The sequence below is a fragment of the Cherax quadricarinatus genome, chromosome 4, assembly GCF_038502225.1.
Source record: "Cherax quadricarinatus isolate ZL_2023a chromosome 4, ASM3850222v1, whole genome shotgun sequence".
NCBI lineage: Eukaryota > Metazoa > Arthropoda > Malacostraca > Decapoda > Parastacidae > Cherax > Cherax quadricarinatus.
In genome coordinates, this window is record NC_091295.1 from 20,235,125 (window position 1) to 20,255,060 (window position 19,936).

The 19,936-nt window shown below is 40.6% G+C and overlaps 2 protein-coding genes across 8 annotated transcripts in view; one reads left to right on the forward strand and one right to left on the reverse strand.

Moving 5' to 3' along the window:
* LOC128706475 (patched domain-containing protein 3-like) overlaps nucleotides 1–19,936 on the forward strand; it is a 65,698-nt gene that overhangs the window by 21,647 nt on the left and 24,115 nt on the right. The gene's annotated exons all lie outside the window — the stretch shown is intronic.
* LOC128684174 (patched domain-containing protein 3-like) overlaps nucleotides 935–19,936 on the reverse strand; it is a 167,339-nt gene continuing 148,337 nt past the window's right edge. For all 6 annotated transcript variants that reach the window (XM_070095142.1, XM_070095110.1, XM_070095140.1 and 3 more), the window contains one exon: nucleotides 935–3,158. In XM_070095142.1, the coding sequence (XP_069951243.1) occupies nucleotides 3,070–3,158 (89 nt within the window). In that variant the 3' untranslated portion in view covers nucleotides 935–3,069. The remainder of the gene's footprint in view (nucleotides 3,159–19,936) is intronic.

A 19,936-nucleotide genomic window follows, 5' to 3' on the forward strand; every position in this document is an offset into this window, starting at 1 on the left:
AAATCGCCGATGCGTAAACATTATTGAGACCGCTAACTTCATGAGAGCATAATTTCCTAAGTTTTCCGTCAAATTTCATACTTTTGGTGTCATTATGATTGGGAAAAGATTCTCTATAATTTCATAAGAAAAAATAATTTTTTTTTTTTTAAATTTAGGAGAGGGCCTGCCGACCCTGAAAGGGTTAAGGAAATGTGTGCAAAGTGGGTTGAACTGCAAACCTTTACGGATGAAAATCACCCTAACACAGCTACTGCAAACCGTGTTTGCAACCTGTACAATGACAATGTTATGGCCCATTTTAGGAAAGTCTTAAAGGAACAGGAGCTACAAAGCTCAATGGACAGATTTGTTGTGTGACAGAGGTCCAGTGACTCTCAAGCTGGTCCTAGTGGCATTAAAAGAAGAAGGGAAGTAACCCTGGAAAAGGACTTGCTACCTCAAGTTCTAATGGAAGGGAATTCCCCTTCTAAATAATAACTTCAACACTCTCCCCTCCTCCCATCCCATCAATCATCACCAGATCTTCAATAAAGGTAAGTGTCATGTATTCTATTCTTAGTAGAATAGTAATTGTGTATGTCTTCTTCAGTTTGTGTGTATTAAAATTAATATTTCATGTGGTAAAATTTTTTTTTTCTTACTTTGGGGTGTCAGGAACGGATTAATTTGATTTCCAATATTTCTTATGGGGAAAATTAATTCGCCTAACGATAATTTCAGCTTACGATGAGCTCTCAGGAACGAATTAATATCTTAAGGCGGGGGTCCACTGTACAATGCCTGCGCTTTAAAGGGGGGTTTTGGGATATTGGCAGTTTGGAGGGCTTTGTTATGTATCTTTATATATGCTTCTAAACTGTTGTATCTGGGCACCTCTGCAAAGACAGTGATTATGTATGAGTGAAGTGAAAGTGTTGAATGATGATGAAAGTACTATTTTCTTTTTGGGGATTTTCTTTCTTTTTGGGTCACCCTGCCCTGGTGGGAGATGGCCGACTTGTTGGAAAAAAAAAAAGTATACAAGAGAAGGGGTTACTAGCCCCTTGCTCTCAAGGAATATATATAACCCCTCCAAATCAAAGTGTACCTTTGATATACCCAGAAGTAAAATTGCTCCAAGGAAACCACACCCATACCCTTCCCTACCTAGTATACTAGGAACCCCAGTACACCATGATGGCACCTCCCAAATCAACAGAGCCAGGTTTAGCCAACAATTGAAGTGTGACCAGAAATTCCAGGAGTCGTATTCTTTTGGCTGCCACCTCCCGAAAGTGAAAGGGAGCTCCCAGGAATACTTATGTCATCCAAAGACACAGAGGCAACCAGTTTCAGCACCAACACCACAATCCTTCAAGGGCAGTTTCCTCCTTTCATCTGCACTCTGAATTGTCAAGCATAACATTTAGCAACCTGCATACTGCCTTTTCCCTCCCTATCCTCGGTAAAGTCATTCAGCCTTTATAAAGTGCTTATTTTGTTGACATGTCTAATTTTTTACCCTCATCCTCATCTTTTCCCTTACTTAGGTCAAGTCTGATTGTCTCCCATTTTCCAGGAACTGTATGACCCTTATGGGTTCAGACATTTTTCATTTCCCCAAATCCCACTGTCCCTCTCATTTCCTTACTTACGTACTTGGTGTTTATTCAAGATAACCCACAGGCATTATTTAAAGAACAAGTTCTTTCCCTGGTTTACCACACAATTAATGAGACAATTTCATCCTCTCAACATATGCTGTTTCCTCCTGGTCTCCACTGGTCGATTCTTGTGACCAGTGCCTTTTTTGTCTCTGATGTTCCACCACACTCGTTTGCATATTTCACTTGCAATGTCTTCATGAAGTATTGCACTCACTAAGCAAGAAAATATTTGGATGAAAAAATTAGCTTGGGAACTGAAAGATTTATTCAGATATATTAAATGGCATATTTTTGTTTACATTTGCACTAAAATAGCTTGACATTGTAACTTTACAAAAGGAACTGTGTAGAACAAAATTTTGTGTAAATCACAGTAATAAAGATTAGCTGTACTTCATTATTCATCAATGAAATACTGTATATAATTTATGTGATCTGCCAAGCAACTGTTACTGTACTGCAAAAATTATACTTAAACAGTAATGCACAAATGTTTATACTGGGTATATTCCACTTATTTTTGTACATATTTCATGTATGTAATACAGTATATAAATATATATACAGTATACTGAAGTATTACATATGTATAAGTCACCCTGAGTAAAATAGGTTGTGATGTGTATCAGCAATGCTAAACCAAATTTTTTTACTATACATGTATATATTTACATAATATTATCTACCCACACCTCCCTCTCTTCTTCTCCTTCCTGCCTTCCTTCCTATCCTCATCTCCATCTCTCTCTCTCTCTTCCCCCCCTTCTTTCTTCTACTCTCAGCCTTCCCTTTCTCTCCTCTTGCCCCCTCTCTCTTTTTACCCTCTCATACATCTGGAGGAAGAAAGACTGAAAATTAACATCCAACAGGATGTGTCATGGTTAAGATGCAATGACATTATCTTAGTTGTTTCCCCCAGACGCCTCAACACCCAGAACATCAATAATCTCATTTCAAGGAAAAAATCTATCAAATTTACCATCAAAGAAAACTATAAACAGATCTCATTCCTGGATGTTTTGGTCTGATAACATAATAATAAATTTAATTTCAAAGCTTACAATAAATTAATAAATAGAAAAGACCTTTTGCATTATTACACAGCTCATGATGACAGAACCAAGAGAGGAATCATCATCAGATCCTTCTTTAGAACACAGGATTTCTTCCACTCCTGCATCCCTCGAGGAAGAATGTAATTATATCAAATAATGTAATTATATCAAATGGACTTCAAAATACAGGATAAAATACACTGGATCAACTGAATCACAAGCAACAAGCAAAGTATGTTGATTGCTGAATTGTTTGTTTTTAAGATCATAGCACAATAATCTTTCTGTCCACCAGTCACTTTATCTGCCACTTTTGCCTCCCCAATTGTCTCTCATACTGATTCTTTACTATTCACAAAAATTCACTACCCACAATATTTCATCACAAACTTTAGAAAAAAATTAAGATGCAAATCTTGTCTTGACACTCCATCTAGTAGACACATCGTATTATCTGTCAACAAAATAACAACAACATTTCCAGTACCTTTGTAAAAGCCACTATCACTGTCACTAATATAAAAGACTTAATAAAAAAAAAAAGGCCAGCAAAAACCACTAGTGACATTTATAACATACAGTGAGGTTGTGGCAAGGTTAATGCTGGAAAAACTCCAGTTTGTGCATTGGAATTTGGGATTTTGCTGACGAGGCTTGATCCTAAGATTAAGATTTTTATTTTGACAAATTACATGGTTGTACAGAGGAATATAATAGTTGGGTGTACATGCCAAAAGCCCCTCTGTATGCTGAGCATTTTGGGAAAACTTAAAGATTAACTTAAGAATAGTAAGGCAATAATACATAGTTCATATGGTCATTAGATGAGTTATAGTGAGTACGGGAGAATTAAATATTATATCAGGTGATGCTACATGGTTTTGATAAGTCTTGTAGAGACTTATTACACTATTGAATTAGTTAATAAAGATTACAGTATTACAATGTAACAATTTAAAATAATTTACAATATAATGTATTACAATTTAGTACTATTTAAAACTATAAAATTTGGTATTACAATGGAACAATTTACATTATGATGTACTGTATTGCAATCTACTACTATTTAAAACAATGAAAGAAAACAGACATCCTAATTTTGTAGTAGTAAGTGGTTGAGCATTCATCAGCACAATATGAGTAGCTTTTGAAAAACTGGTAGTGATTAGGTACAGCTTATCTGGTTAGTTTTGGGTGATGAGGTGATTTCTTATTAGGGCCTTAAACTGATATGCAGACAGGGGATCCTTTAGTTTGTTCTGGCAATGAATTCCAGATCTTCGGGCCTTCTAAGTGCATATTATTATTATTATAATAAAAAAGAAGCGCTAAGCCACAAGGGCTATACAGCGCTGCAGGGTAGGGAAGGAAGCAAGGGTATTGGGCAGGGGATAGTGCGGGGAGTAGAGGGCAGCAAGAGATTGAGGTAGAAAGGGCTGAAGGTATCATCAGAGTTTGTGAAGTAAGTCAGTTGTTGTCAAAAAGTCAATGAGAGAGTCTGGATGAAAGGTGAGTTCATCAGCGAGAAGGGAAGGTAAAGAGAGAGCAGCGGAGCGAAGACGACGTTGGAGGTATATTCTGCGTGCTCATTGATAGAGGGGGCAGTCTAATAGAATGTGGCTGACTGATAATGGAACCTGACAATTCTCACAGAGAGGAGCAGGGCGCCTCTCCATGAGATAACCATGAGTAAGACGAGTATGGCCAATGTGAAGACGGGAGAGAGTAGTCTCCCAACCTCAACACTGGTGACAAGAAGACGGCCAATAACCTATACTCGGTTTAATAGATTGAAGTTTGTTACTGAGCAGAGTAGACCAACGTTGTTGCCAACGGGTGTGAAGGTGGGTAGCTATTGCAGCAAAATAGTCTGTAAATGGAACACCTCTATATGAAACTGGTAGGTCATGTACTGCTGACCGTGCAGCAGTGTCTGCCTGTTCATTGCCCTGTACATCAACATGACCAGGGACCCAACAAAAACAATATCTTTATGCTTGGAAGAGATGCGGCGTAGCCAAAGTTGGATAAGGAGGACTAAGGGGTGAGGTGTATCAAATTTCTGTATAGCCTGTAAAGCACTAAGGGAGTCTGAGACAACCACAAATGATGACTTGGGCATAGATGCAATACGGATAAGTGCTGCAAGAATGGCATACAATTCAGCAGTAAAGATACTAGCCGAAGATAGTAAATGCCCTCATACGACGCTGTCCGGAAACACTGCTGCGAATCCTACGCCGTCAGAAGACTTAGAGCCATCTGTGCACACTGCAATGGCATGAGAATGAGAGTGGAAGTGGTCAAGAAAAAGAGAGCGGGAAGCGACCGTAAGCAGTTGGGCTTTCGAGTGAGGGAGAGAGAAAGAACAGACTCAAACAGCTGGAACTTCCCAGAGGGGTAGGGAAAAGTGAGATGCTACATGAACATAGAAAGGTGGTAACTGAAGAGAAGATAAGAGCGACTGTAGGCAAAGAGAGAAGGGATGGAGTAAACAGGGGCGGCGAACAAATAAAGAATGTCTACTAATATCAGTGACCATTCTATAAATGGAAGGATTGCGGAGATCAAGAGAGCGTACACAGTAGCGAAGGCAATGGGCATCACGGCGATCGGATAATGATGGAACGTTTGCTTCTGCATAGAGGCTCTCAACAGGGCAAGAGCAAAAAGCACCAAGGCATAAACGTAATCCTTGGTGATGAATGGGGTTAAGGCTAGATAGAGTAGCAGGAGAGGCTGCTGAATAGATCTGATCACCATAATCAAGTTTCGATAAAATGAGGGTGGAATGTAGGCGAAGGAGAGTTCGACGATCAGCTCCCCATGAAAGATGAGCAAGGGTTTTAAGAAGGTTCAGCCGGCTGTGACAAGTTGCCTTCAGAGAGGTAATGTGAGGTTTCCAGGATAACCTACAGTCAAAGAGGAGGCCCAGAAACCTGACTATCACGTTCAGGGATACGGGAGCCATAGAGGTACAAAGGATGATCGGAGATGACAGAGCGTCTAGTGAAAGTAATTTGGCGAGTTTTGGTGCTGGAAAATTTAAACCCATGTGTGGTGGCCCAATTGGAAACACGGTCAACCGCATGCTGGAGAGAAACTGTAATGAGGTGACAGTCAGCGCCTGCACAGGCAATAACGAAGTCATCAACATAGAGTGATGACCAAATATTTGATGGAAGACTAGAGGCCAAATCATTTATAGCAAGGAGAAAAACTGTGCTCAGAACACATCCCTGGGGGACACCTTCAGCCTGGATAAAGTCCGGGGAGAGCACATTATTAACCCGAACACGGAAATGCCTGTCAGTTAAAAAGTTCTTAAGGAAGGATGGTAGATTGCCTCGGAGGCCTAAGGAGTGGGCTTGGGTCAAAATATTATACCTCCAAGTTGTGTCATATGCCTTTTCAAGGTAAAAAAATATGGCAATAACTGAGTGGTTATTCGCAAAGGCATTACGAACATATGTATCCAAGCGTAGTAATGGATCTATGGTAGAACGTCCCTTACGAAAGCCATATTGACAAGTGGAGAGACTGTTGTGTGTCTCTAAATACCACACTAAACGTCTATTTACCAGGCGTTCCATCACTTTGCAAACTGCACTGGTAAGAGCAATGGGACGATAGTGGGAGGCTTCATGTCCCGTAGTGCCTGGTTTGTGGAAAGGGAGAACAATGGCAGATTTCCACAGCTGTGGAAGAACTCCTTGTGACCAAATAAGATTGAAAAGGCGTAATAGGACTGCAAGGGCTGACTGATGTAAATGTTGTAGCATACGAATATGAATGTCGTCGGGCCCAGATGCCGATGATCGGCAAGCTAAGAGTGTTGCCTCCAGTTCTTGAAGTGTAAAAGGCACATTATACTGTTCTTCTCTGAGAGAAGAAAAGTTCAAGGGTGCTAACTCTCTGGCAGACTTTGAGGAAAGAAACGAGGGGCATAGATGGAGCCCCTGAGAAATACGGACCAGATGATTGCCAATTTCACTGGCAACATCTAGTGGGTTTGCTATATTGACACCGGCAACCCGCAGAACAGGAGCCGGGTCAGGAGAATATTTACCACTCAGTTTTCGTACTTTTTTCCAGACTGCACTCATAGAGGAAGCAGAGGTGATGGAGGAGACATAATCTCGCCAGCAAGTGCGTTTAGCGTCACGGATGACATGGCGAGCGATCGCAAGCTTCTGCTTAAAATCAAGAAATCTCTCCGTGGTTCTATTGTACCGGTACCTGCCCCACGCAGCGCGTTTCAAATGTACTGCACGAGCACAAGCAGGAGACCACCAAGGCATGCATTTCTGAGAATGCCTGCCCGAAGTTTGGGGTATAGAATGAGAAGCTGCGGTTAAAACGGAGGATGAGAAGAGGTGTAAAAGCTCATCAATGGAGGACGAAGAAGGAACCTCACTAAAAACAGTTAGTTGTGAGTAAAGGTTCCAATTTGCCTGATCAAATTGCCAGCGTGGGTTACGAAGAGGTGGTGAATATGAAGGGGAAGTAAGAATGATTGGGAAATGATCGCTGTCATGTAAATCCGGGAGAACAGACCAGGTGAAGTCTAATGCGGCGGAGGAAGAGCAGACTGAGAGATCGATGCAAGAGAGAGGATGAGTCCAAGGATCAAAATGGGTGTGAGTACCTGTATTTAAAACATGGAGGGGTAGGTAGCAAGAAAAGCCTCTAACTGAATGCCATGGGAATCACAGGGAGACCCCCCCCCCAGAGGAAATGATGGGCATTAAAATCGCCAAGTAACAGAAGTGGTGGTGGTAATGACGAAACAAGAAAGGCAATATCTGGGATAGATAATGCCCAAGAAGGAGAGAGATACAAAGAACAGAGTGTATACCACCTATGCAAGTGGATACGGGCTGCTGTGTAATGCAGCGAAGTACGAACAAATAGCTGATGGTACGGAATATCAGTGCATAGAAGGGCACTTTCATTAAAGGTCCGATCAGGAAAAGGATCTGAAGAATACAATAAATTATAGCCTGAGATAGGATAGATAATGGCAGAGTGTAATTTTGGTTCCTGTAAGCAAACACCAACAGGGAAAAACTGGGAGAGCAACATCTGAAGCTCACCCCGATTACCCTTGAGGCCGCGAATATTCCACTGTAAATAGGCCATGATTGGCAATGATAAAGATACCTGAGATCCGCAGGTAAGGGTACCTACGGACTAGAGGGGTTAGAAAAGTCCACATGCGGTGGCAAAGGAAAATGTTCAAGTAGCTAAGGAACGGTGCGTTGTGAAGAAAGGAGTTGCGCAGATGGAGAAGAGGAAAGAGAAGGAACAGAGGGTGGATCAGTGTCCATTGATGGTTTGGTCTCTGCAATATATTCAGAGATTGCTTCAAGTGTTTCGGAGTTCAGAGACATCGTATGGGAGACAATATTGGAGATGGAAGGAGGAGGAGTTTGAGTAAAGATCGGAGCTGTAATGGACTGTACCAAGGTAGGGGGGGGGCAAAAGGGTGGAGGGAACTGGAGAAGTGTGGGAGGGGACAGAAGAGGCAGAAACCTGGGAGGTGGCAGAAGAGGAAGAAACTTGGGAGGGGACAGGGGAGGAAGGCACAGTACGAGGAGGAGGATGAACCTCCACACTTGTAACAGAGCCAGTGAAAGGGGAAGACCCAGGTACAGAGACCGGAAAGGTAAAATGTGGAGGTGGATGAAGGGAAGGAGGGGTTAAAGGAGATTTTTTGGGCCTCTGAGAAGTAGAGGGACGATTGGGAGGAGGTGTCATATGAGGTCTTGTCGATACCGGGATTTGTGAGGGAGGACACGAAGAAGTGAAGACAGACTGAGGAGTTGAAGTAGGGACGTCTGAGCCCAGGACAGCAAAAGAATTAGATACAGGAATGACTATGGGACTGGCAACCGCAGAGGAGGCTGCAGAAGATGTGACCCCAGAAGTGGGGGAACGCTTTGAAACACGAGAATAAGAAACACGGGGCAGTCTCCCTTGGAGGCGGAGATGAGAAACTGCCATAGCATAAGGGAGACCTTCTGCCTCTTTGAGGCAACGAATTTCCCGCTCATTTAAGTAGACTTGGCAACGGCGAGAGTACAAAGGGTGAGCCTCATGACAATTAAGGCAAGAGGGAGTTCGACTGCAAGACGTATTAGAATGGTCATCGGCTCCACAGACTGGGCATTCGGCTATAGATCTGCAATATTTTGGTGGGTGGCCAAATCACCAGCAATTCCTACACTGTTGCGGTGTAGGGATCACCTTCTGAACTTGTAACCGATGTCCTGCTACATAAACAGAGGATGGGAGTTCACGGCTGTCAAAAGTTAAACGAGCCACATTGCAAGGGTATCGTCTTCGCCTGTGGGCAGGAAGAACATAAGTGTCTACCCTGAGAATTGGTAGATCTTGGAGTTCCAGCTGTTCGAGAATGTCAGTGCCACATGTCTGGAAATTCTGTTGGACTATGGTATGGGGCAGAATAACAGTACCACTACAAGAATTGAGGGAATGATGTTTTTCGACAGTGATAGGAATAGTATCGATATGTGAAAGAAGAGAAAGATCATGAGCTTGGGTAGAATTCTGGACTGTGATGATGCGCATACCACTCTTAAGAGCATGAAAGGAAATATCTCTACCAACGTGGTGTAGGAGCGCTTTGCCAATACTATGGTCAGAAAGATAGGCAGTAGAAGTCGGTCTTAATAAAGAATTTAGTCCATTGTGTGGTCCGAAACTGAGTGTGGAGAGGGAGTGCATGACGTGTCAGTCTTTTCCGAGTAGAATGGGAAGGTAATGAAGTAACATCATTAGGAGATTGTCGTTGACGTTTAGAAATGGGACCTGAGTCAGTCCGACGTGGGACGGGCTGGCGATTCGAAAATCGCCGCACCATAGAGGAAGAAGCCGGAAGCATAGTCAAAGGAGAGCGGAGGTCAGACAAATCGAAGGAGTCAGTGGAAGCTCCGGTACCTGAAGCGGGTGAGGAAACAGCACCAGCAAGAGGTACAGGGGGCCTTAGGAATGTCCGAAGAGTAGCCAAAAGACAAGGCGAGGTCAGAACGGGGTGCGGTAACAATAAGGGGCCTGGGGGTAGCGGGGTCATGGATCAGGTACTCCATGGTTAGGTTACTTCTTTCTTTTTGTTTTTAAGAAAAAAAAAAAGAAAGAAAAGAAAATAAAAATAAAAAAAGAATAAAAAAAGGGGGGACCTCAGCACCCCAAGTAGCACAGATGCAGCATGGAACCCGTGCCATACCCTACCCATCATGCCAGTAAACCAGCAATCCGGGATAGCAACTTCACATCTGCCGAGCTACCTCGGTGGACAAGAGAGAGGGCAGCCGGATATCCGCCACAAAGCATACCTCCTTCGGCCACCACCCCCAGAATCCAAAAGGTGGCTTCCAGAGATACACCCATCGCCTGAAAGACACCTAAGGCCACCCTCAGGGATACCAGAGAGGGATCGGGACATCCTCAGGCAATCTAGATTCCATGGCAAACTACGCCACCGCCAAGAACCTCAACGGAATGGGATGGACCCCGGTACCCTTTCCCCTACCTAGGAACTAGCGCGCCTGTGGGAAAAAATCCCAAAGGCCAAAAAGGAAGGGCAAAAGGGAGGGGTGGGGAGGAGTAGGAGGAAAGGAAAAAGGGGAGGATGGGATAGGGAAGGGGGGATTGGGGGGTAATTAGGTTCGGTCTGAGGAAGGAGACTGACAGGTCTAATTCCTCAGACCAAGAGCCTCTTCACCACGCCAAGGAGCCCCCCTTGAAGAGGATATTCTACGTGCATAGCATTTCTGCATAGGGAGAGATGAACACGGGGGCTATGGAAGAGTGATCTGTGTCTCGTATTATGGTTGTGTGTTCTGTTATAGTTATTAAGGAGGAGTGTTCTGTGTATGTAGTAGGCACAATAACAAGTGTGGATATTTTGTATATTTAGCAAGTTAAGACTCTTGGAAAGTGGTGGAGTGTGGTCTAATGCAGGGGTTAGTAATCAATCACACTGCAGTTTTTTCCTGGGTTATTAAAGGCTTAAGGTGATTTGCTGTGGTTGAGCCCCATTTAAGGTGATTTGCTGTGGTTGAGCCCCATGCACAAATACCATAGGTGAGGTAAGGGTAAGGCTATAAGAGCTGATTGGGGTACACAGTACCGTATCTGTGAAAAGATACCTACTGTTTTGGAGACTTTCTTGGAAATTTGCTGTGTGTCTGAAATTCGAGACTGCAGTCAAGGTGGAGACCTAGAAATTTGCCCTCTGCCTGTCTCGAGATAGGTGAACCAATTATCAATATGTTTAGCTGTACATTTGAAGGGAACCAGAGAGCAGAAATCATAACTTTGTTTTTTTTTGGTCCAATTTCAAGTATATGTAACTTCATTCTGTTGTTAAGGAGCAGTTTGCATCCTATACACGTTTGCATGGACTTCTTGTTGCAAAGTTGCAAGATATTGCAAAATTGTATTTATCATAAAACCCTCCCTGACCTACAAAATTGGTAAGTTGTACAATGTTCTAGTCAACATCAGATGAAAGATAAAGAGTTAGAATATCTAGATTTCAAACTTTTTTGCGAGAAATGTCAATAGATTGCATTATAAAAATTTTTGAAAAAAAAAAAAAAAAAAAAAAAAAAAAATTGGCATTTTTTGTGAGAACAAGAGTCAGTAAAAGCAAAATGGTAAAACATATTGCAAAACAACTTTGAATACTAAATAGAACCATCATTCGTCAACATTGTCTGAAAAAATCATGACACTCCTATTATTACTCTTTGCAAATAAGGGAAACAAATGTCAATAACTTATTCCTGAGTTATTCAAGTTTTTGTTTCTATAAAACTCTATGGAGATGAAACACCAAATCTGAGCATATTGCAAACCCCTATAATTGTTGATAACCCAGAGTGAGTGTGTTGCAAACCCCTATCATTGTTGATAATCCAGAGTGAGCGTGTTGCAAACCCCTATCATTGTTGATAACCCAGAGTGAGCGTGTTGCAAACCCCTATCATTGATAACCCAGAGTGAGCATGTTGCAAACCCCTATCATTGTTGATAACCCAGAGTGAGCGTGTTGCAAACCCCTATCATTGTTGATAACCCAGAGTGAGCGTGTTGCAAACCCCAACCATTGTTGATAACCCAGAGTGAGCGTGTTGCAAACCCCAACCATTGTTGATAACCCAGAGTGAGCGTGTTGCAAACCCCAACCATTGTTGATAACCCAGAGTGAGCGTGTTGCAAACCCCAACCATTGTTGATAACCCAGAGTGAGCGTGTTGCAAACCCCTATCATTGTTGATAACCCAGAGGCAACTGAGCAGCAACAACTCTGTGCTCTTCACTTTAGTCGTCACAGAACTTGCCATGTTGAGTATTTAGAATGAAATAATCATAACAATAGTAATTTTTGGAGTAAAAAAATAATAATAAAAACACTAATTGCTAACATGTCCTCTTGACAGCAAAAACATAAAAAATTACATTTTTAAAAAAAAACAAACATACTTAGAAATATGATAGAAACAAGCTGATTGCATCAACCTATTGCCAAAATTTTGCACTATTTTTTGTTAAGAAAACCTAAAATTCCAAAGATTTTCAACTTTAATTTTATCTCTAAATAACTGGTCTCTGGGTCCCTGAAGCTCTGTTTCCAAAAAGCAAAAGACTTGGCAGACGATGCACCATCCCCCCAATGAAAAGCAGGGGTGTCACTAGCACGTTAAGAGACCATACAATAAGTGTCAGGGGCCCGAGACTGTTCAACTGCCTCCCAGCACACATAAGGGGGATTACCAACAGACCCCTGGCAGTCTTCAAGCTGGCACTGGACAAGCACCTAAAGTCAGTTCCTGATCAGCCGGGCTGTGGCTCGTACGTTGGTTTGCGTGCAGCCAGCAGCAACAGCCTGGTTGATCAGGCGCTGATCCACCAGGAGGCCTGGTCACAGACCGGGCCGCGGGGGCGTTGACCCCCGAAACTCTCTCCAGGTCCAGGTATATTGAGAGTAAGCTTGTTAATCATCCAAGTAGATATTTTTAGTAGTCCAGCATTTACTGTGTTAGGGAATAAATCATCTAGTTTATTGGCTGTTTCAGTAAACTGGAAGTGAGGTTCATTTAGAACAATTTCTCCAATTTTCTTTAATATCCAAGAGCCCAAGTTTTGCGAGATTTCCAGGTTTTTTTCATATCCCCTTTTATTTCATTAAATCTGCTAGCATAATGCACTTCATTGTTATTATAATTATAACTAAGTGCTAAACCCACAAGGGTCTTATAATGCACTTCAGACTTCCTTATTAGCTTGGCGAGTGGTGATGTGTATTATTAAATCCACTCTTTGGTTATTAACCCTTCGAGGGTCCAAGCCATAGTTCTACTCCTTGTCCACAGGGTCCAAGTTGTAGTTCTATGGCATGAGCTCAGCTCACTCAGATAAGCTGTGAGTGGTAAATTTGGGCCTAGATATGAGAGAATAGATCTATGTGGTAAGCATGCACCATATAAAGCAAAACCTGCAGCAAGTAGTACATAATGAGAAAAATACAGTAACAGTGTTTTTGGATTAAAACAGCAACTCTGTGGTGCATTTTCATATGGTTTTTATGGTTGTATTCATGGTTTCTTGGTCTCATTTGATAGAAGAGAAGATATATTATAGAAACAGAGATGATTCTGATTGGGTTTAGTACTAAAAATAACTTAAAATTGAGCTCAAAATAGCAGAAATGTTCGATTTTTGTTGGTGTTCAAGAGTAAACAAACGACGTGACGCATCTAATACACGTCAACTGGTTAGTCTAATATACATTCACAAATGCACTGATATTATTTATACAATTATTATGATATTGTATAACAGTAAAGGTTTCACTTTTTGGTGTGAATAAAAATTCTTTATGTGAGTAAACAATCAAAATGAAATTCATATGTAAAGCCTGGGAACATAACTAATGAATAGAGGAAATGTTATTTTAATGCCAGTAATGCCTGGATTGTTTATTCTGGACCCTATTCTGAAACTGGAATATTTTGAACTGTGTGAAATTGGTCAAATTACCAATTTCTGATCACTTTACTGGGTAATTGAAACAGTTGATTGGGTAGTTTCTTGTGCTCAATCAATAAAATAGAAGTAATAATAGCAAAATAATGCAATTGGCTTAAGAGAGGAGTCAAATGCATAAATATCATTGAAGCAGTAAGTAAAATTCGCCAGTGTAATTTTGTAAATTTTCCATAAAATTTCGTACTTTTCGTTTTACTACTGCCAGAAAAAGATTCTCTACTATTTCATAAGATTATTTTTATAATCAAAAAGAAGTGCTAAACCAGGGAACGATGTGAGGGTATTGCGTAGCAAGAGGGAGAGGGGGGATGATTAGTAGGTTATGGAGTACAGTGGGGTAGTAGATAGTGCAGGGGTAGAGGGTAGCAAGAGATGGAGGAGAGGGGAGTGCTAAAGGTATCATCATCAGAGTTTGTGGAGTAAATTAGTTGCTGTCAAAAAGTCAATGAGAGAGTCTGGATTAAAGGAGGGTCCATCAGCAAGAAGGGAAGGTAAATAAAGAGCAGAAGAGCAGAGACGACATTGGAGGTAAATTCTGCATGCTTGCTGATAGAGTGGGCAGTCCAACAGAATGTGGCTAACAGATACTGGAACCTGACAGTTCTCAGAGAGGAACAGGGCACCTCTCCATGAGATACCCATGAGTAAGACGAATGTGGCCGATGCGAAGATGGGAGAGAGTAGTCTCCCAACCTCGACACTGATGAGAAAACGGCCAGTAACCTATACTTGGATTAATAGAATGAAGTTTGTTATAGAGCAGATGAGACCAACATTGTTGCCAATGGGTGCAAAGGTGGGTAGCGGTTACAGCAAAATAGTCCGTGAATGGAACACCTCTATATGAAACTGGCAGGTCATGTACTGCTGACCGCGCAGCAGTGTCTGCCTGTTCATTGCCCTGTACATCAACATGACCAGGGACCCAACAAAAAACAATATCTTTGTGCTTGGTAGAGATATGGTGTAACCAAAGTTGGATACGGAGAACTAGGGGGTGAGGTGTATCAAATTTTCGTATAGCTTGTAAAGCACTAAGGGAGTCTGAAACAACTACAAATGGTGACACAGGCATAGATGCAATATGGATAAATGATGCAAGAATGGCATACAATTCAGCCTTAAAAATGCTAACTGAGGGTAGTAAATGCCCTTGCATGACACTGTCCGGAAACACTGCTGCGAATCCGACGCCATCAGAAGACTTAGAACCATCTGTGTACACTGCGATGGCGTGAGAATGAGAATGGAAGTGGTCAAGAAAAAGAGTGGGAAGCTATTGTAGGCAGTTGGGCTATCGCGCATGGCAGTGAGAAAGAACAGACACTAACAGCTGGGACTTCCCAAGAGGGTAGGGAAAAGTGAGATGCTACATGAACATAGAAAGGTGGTAACTGAAGGGAAGACAAGAGCAAATGTAGGCGAAGAGAAAAGGGACAGAGTAAACAAGGCGACGAACAAATAAAGAATGTCTACTAACATCAGTGACTATTCTATATGTGGAACGATTGCGGGGATCAGGAGAGTGAACATAATAGTAAAGGCAATGAGCATCACAGTGATCAGACAAGGATGGAATATTCACTTCTGCACAGGGACTCTCAACAGGTGAAGAGCGAAAAACACCAAGGCTTAAACGTAATCCCTAGTGATGGATGGGATTAAGGCTAGAGAGAGTAGCAGGAGAGGCCGCCAAATAGATCTGGTCACCATAATCGAGTTTCGATAAAATTAGGGCTGAATGTAGGCTAAGGAGAGTTCTACAAACAGTTCCCCATGAGAAATGAGCGAGGGTTTTAAGAAGGTTCAGCTGGCTGTGACAAGTTGCCTTCAGAAAGATAATGTGAGGTTTCCAGGATAACCTACAAACAGAAGGCCTAGAAACCTGACCATATCACGTTCTGGGATACGTGAGCCATAGAGGTACAATAGATGATCAAAAATGACAGAACGTCTAGTGAAAGTAATTTGGTGAGTTTTAGTAGTGGAAAATTTAAACCCATGCATGGTGGCCCAATTGGAAACACGATTGATCGCATGTTAATATACACATTTTCATTAATCCATCTATGATATTTTTTTCAAAATTATATAGTAAACACGATACATAACATATAAAGATGGTAAATACACCCCACAGTAGAATAACTAAACAAATATGAGATGTGGTAGCCAGACGACTTGTATGAGTGACGCCATATTAGTAATAATGATTTATTTATTTATTTATTTATTTAGTAATTTAAGCATACATACAGAGGTACAAAAAATACAGGTAAGAGCAGCATGCCAAAGCCACTTATATGCATAGCATTATGGGCTGGCTTAAAATTAACTTAAGATTAACTAAGCAATGATGAAATCAGTGATAAAACATTATTGTAAACGGATAACTATAAAGCACAAATGAGTATTACAAAGACAGGTCATATGGTTGCTTGCATTGCTGTACATTCAGTCGAATGGAGTATTCTGTTAGGTAGTGTATTTAAAAAAATAATAAAGTTAGATTGGGTCCTAGGTTTAACATTTGTGTGATATAATTGTGAGTAACATATAGGATATACAATTTATAAGGTTCAGTTATTCAGTATTTATTTGGTTTTGAGTGAGTAAGTGATCTTTGAGAAGAGACTTGAATTTATAAACAGGTAGTGTTTCTTTTATATTTACAGGTAATGAATTCCAGATTTTAGGGCCTTTTATGTGCATTGAGTTTTTGCATAGCGTGAGATGGACACGAGGAACATCAAAGAGTGATCTGTGCCTTGTGTTATGGTCATGTGTTCTATTGAGGTTGGCAAGGAGATGTTTGAGGGGAGGGTTAATATCAGAGTTAAGTGTTCTATGTATGTAATAGGTGCAATAATAAGTATGGATGTTTTGTATGGTGAGTAGGTTGAGTGTTTTGAATATTGGTGGAGTGTGTTGCCTGTAGTGAGAATTTGTTATCATTCTAACTGCAGCCTTTTGTTGGGTAATTAGTGGTCTGAGATGGTTAATTGTTGTTGAGCCCCATGCACAAATTCCATAGGTGAGATAGGGGTAAATAAGAGAGTGATAAAGGGCCAGGAGGGCTGACTGTGGAACATAGTACCGTATCTTCGATAGTATGCCTACAGTCTTGGAGATTTTCTTAGAAATTTGTTGTATATGTGTATGAAATTTGAGTCTATTATTGAGGTGGATTCCTAGGAATTTTCCCTCTGTTAGCTTTGTGATAGGTGATCCGTTTATTGTTATGTTAAGAGGTACATCTGTAGCTCTGTTACCAAACTGAATGAAGTAGGTTTTGTCAATGTTTAGTTTAAGTTTGTTAGTCCTCATCCAGGTAGATATTTTCTGTAATTCGGTGTTTACAGTATTGGCTAGCGTGACTGGGCTCGGGTGAGAGAAGACGTATGTAGTGTCATCTGCAAAAAGTGTGGGTTTGAGTAATTGCGAAGCATTTGGTAGGTCATTTATGTATAGGAGAAAGAGCAGAGGGCCAAGGACACTTCCCTGTGGGACACCAACTGTAATTGGTTGTGCGGAAGAGCTTGCCCCATTTGCGTACACATATTGGCTTCTGTTGCTGAGGTAAGACTTGAGGTAGTTGAGGGAGTGCCCTCTAATACCATAGTGTGACAATTTTACGTGGAGCAAGTCATGGTCAACTGTATCAAAAGCTTTACGTAAGTCAATGAAGATCCCCAGTGGGACTTCTTTTTTCTCTATTGCAGTGTATATATGTTCTAGCATGTGTATAATAGCATCATTAGTATTTTTATTAGGCCTGAATCCAAATTGGCAGGGGATGAAAATGTTTTGGGAGATGAGGTAGGAGTAGATTCGTTTATGAATTAACTTTTCGAAGATTTTTGAGAGAAGGTGTAAATTGGATATTGGCCTATAGTTATTCAACTCTGTTTGGTCTCCTCCTTTATGGATCGGGGTGACCCTTGCTATTTTGAGAACTGTAGGGAAGGTGGAGGATTCAATGGATTTGTTAAAGAGTGTTGCAATGATTGGTGATAGTACTTGTGACGCTTTTTTGTATATAAAGGGTGGTAAGGTATTTAAATCTCCTGCCTTGTTTTTCAGTGCGTTGATAATAAGGGAGACTTCGTATGGGTTAGTCGGAGCTAGGAACAGTGTGTTCAGGTAGTTGCCATTGAGGTAGTCATTTGGTGGGGTATCTGAGCTTGGGATTTTATTGGCAAGGTTTTGACCTATAGTGGAGAAGAAATCATTGAGTCTGTTTGCTGTTTCTGTTGGTGGGAGTTGGGGTTCATCTGATTTTGCTAATTTTATTTCGCTATGTCGTGATATCTTTTTTGTTCCCGGAATTTCTGATAGGGTCTTCCAGGTCTTTTTTATATCACCTCGTAAGTTGGATAATCTGTTCTCATAATACAATTTTTTGCCCTTCTTATCAGGCTGGTTAGGATTGACGAGTAACGTTTTGTTTGGTCTCTGGTTATGTGACCCATTCTGTACTGTTTTTCATATCGGTGTTTTGTATTTATGGATTTGAGAATGCTGGGTGTTAGCCAGGGACTGTTCAGTCTCTTAGCTGTTATCTGTTTAGTTTTTTTAAGGCAGTGCTTGTTATAAAGGTATTGGGTCTTTTTTAGAAAATTATTAAAACATTCGTCAATATCTGTATAGATTTCTAGCTCAGTGTGCCAGTCAATGTTTGTTACTGCTGTTGTGAAGTTATTAATGGTTGCCTCATTGTGAAGTCTGAAGGTGACTTTAGTAGTGTCTTGGGGTATTTTACCAAGAGTTGTTATGAGGAAAGTAGGGTAGTGGTCTGTGGTATTATCTGTAATTATGCCTGATTTTAAAGGGGATATGGTGTTGGTCCAGATGTGGTCAAGTAGGGAAACACTAGTCTCTGTAACTCTTGTAGGTTTTGTTACTGTTGGTAGCAACATGCAGTTACTCATTGTGTTTGTGAATTCAGCAACGTGTGGGTCCTGGTCTTGCAGGAGATTTATATTGAAGTCACCTGAGAGTAGTAAGTGATCTTTGTTCATGCGTGCATCAGATATCATACTTCCTAGGTTTTGACTAAATTGGCTAATGTTTGATTGTGGAACTCTGTAGATGTTTATCACTGTGAGAGGTTTTTGTAGGTATTTGGATTTGAATTTAGCTATTATATATTCCCCATGTTCATCCCTTGTGCAAGTATTAGTGATACATTCTAGTTGGTCTGAGTAGTATATAGCAGTGCCACCCCCTTGTTGGTCTGGCCTACAGTTGTGTATGGCTGTGTAACCAGGAATGGCATAGACATCTGTAGTATCAGGCTTTAGCCAGGTTTCAGTTAGTGTAATGATGGACATATTGGCATGCAAGGAATTTAGTAATGCTAGGTCATCATAATGCTTGCTTAAGGATCTGATATTGTAGTTAAAGATAGTTATGTTGTTGTTGGCTCTGAGAAGTGCCTTTGATTGTTCTGCTGTGTGGTAATTACAGTAACTGTTTGAATCATTTAAGTCATTAAATAAGAGGTTGGTATCAGGATCAATGCTTGTAATCATAAGATTTGTAGTGAATCTATAGTTAGAATTAAGTAAAAAATAAAGGAAATATTCTAAAGCTAAAAAAAAATAGCACCTGAATTATTTAACAAATGTAAAAATAATGAGCTAAGGTAGTTTTTTAAAGCTAAAATAAAGGAGACAATATAAAAGGGACTAAAATAATTTGTGGTGAACAAATAAAGTGATGATCAAATAATGGAGCTTAGGAATATGATAGTAGGTAGTTCTTTAAAGGTAATTCTTTAAAGTTAGAATTATAATATAAAATTATAATATAAAAGGGACTAATATAAGTTGTGGTGAACAATAAAGTGGTAATCAAATAATTGCACTAAGGTCTAATATAATGACTTTTGTGGAGTCTATGTTTTGAGCTAGAATGAGCTATAGTACAACTAGATTTAATCTAATAATATAACAATACAAATTAAAAATAGCACCAGTCTCTCACTAGTAATTGCAATATGGTCTAATATAATGAATTTGGTATTGACTATAGTACAACTGAGTTTAATCTAATAATATAAAAAAGGCACAAGACTCTTAATTGTAATTGCACTAAGGTGTTATATAAGTTGTTTACAAGAATTAGAGTATAACTAGATTTAAATTG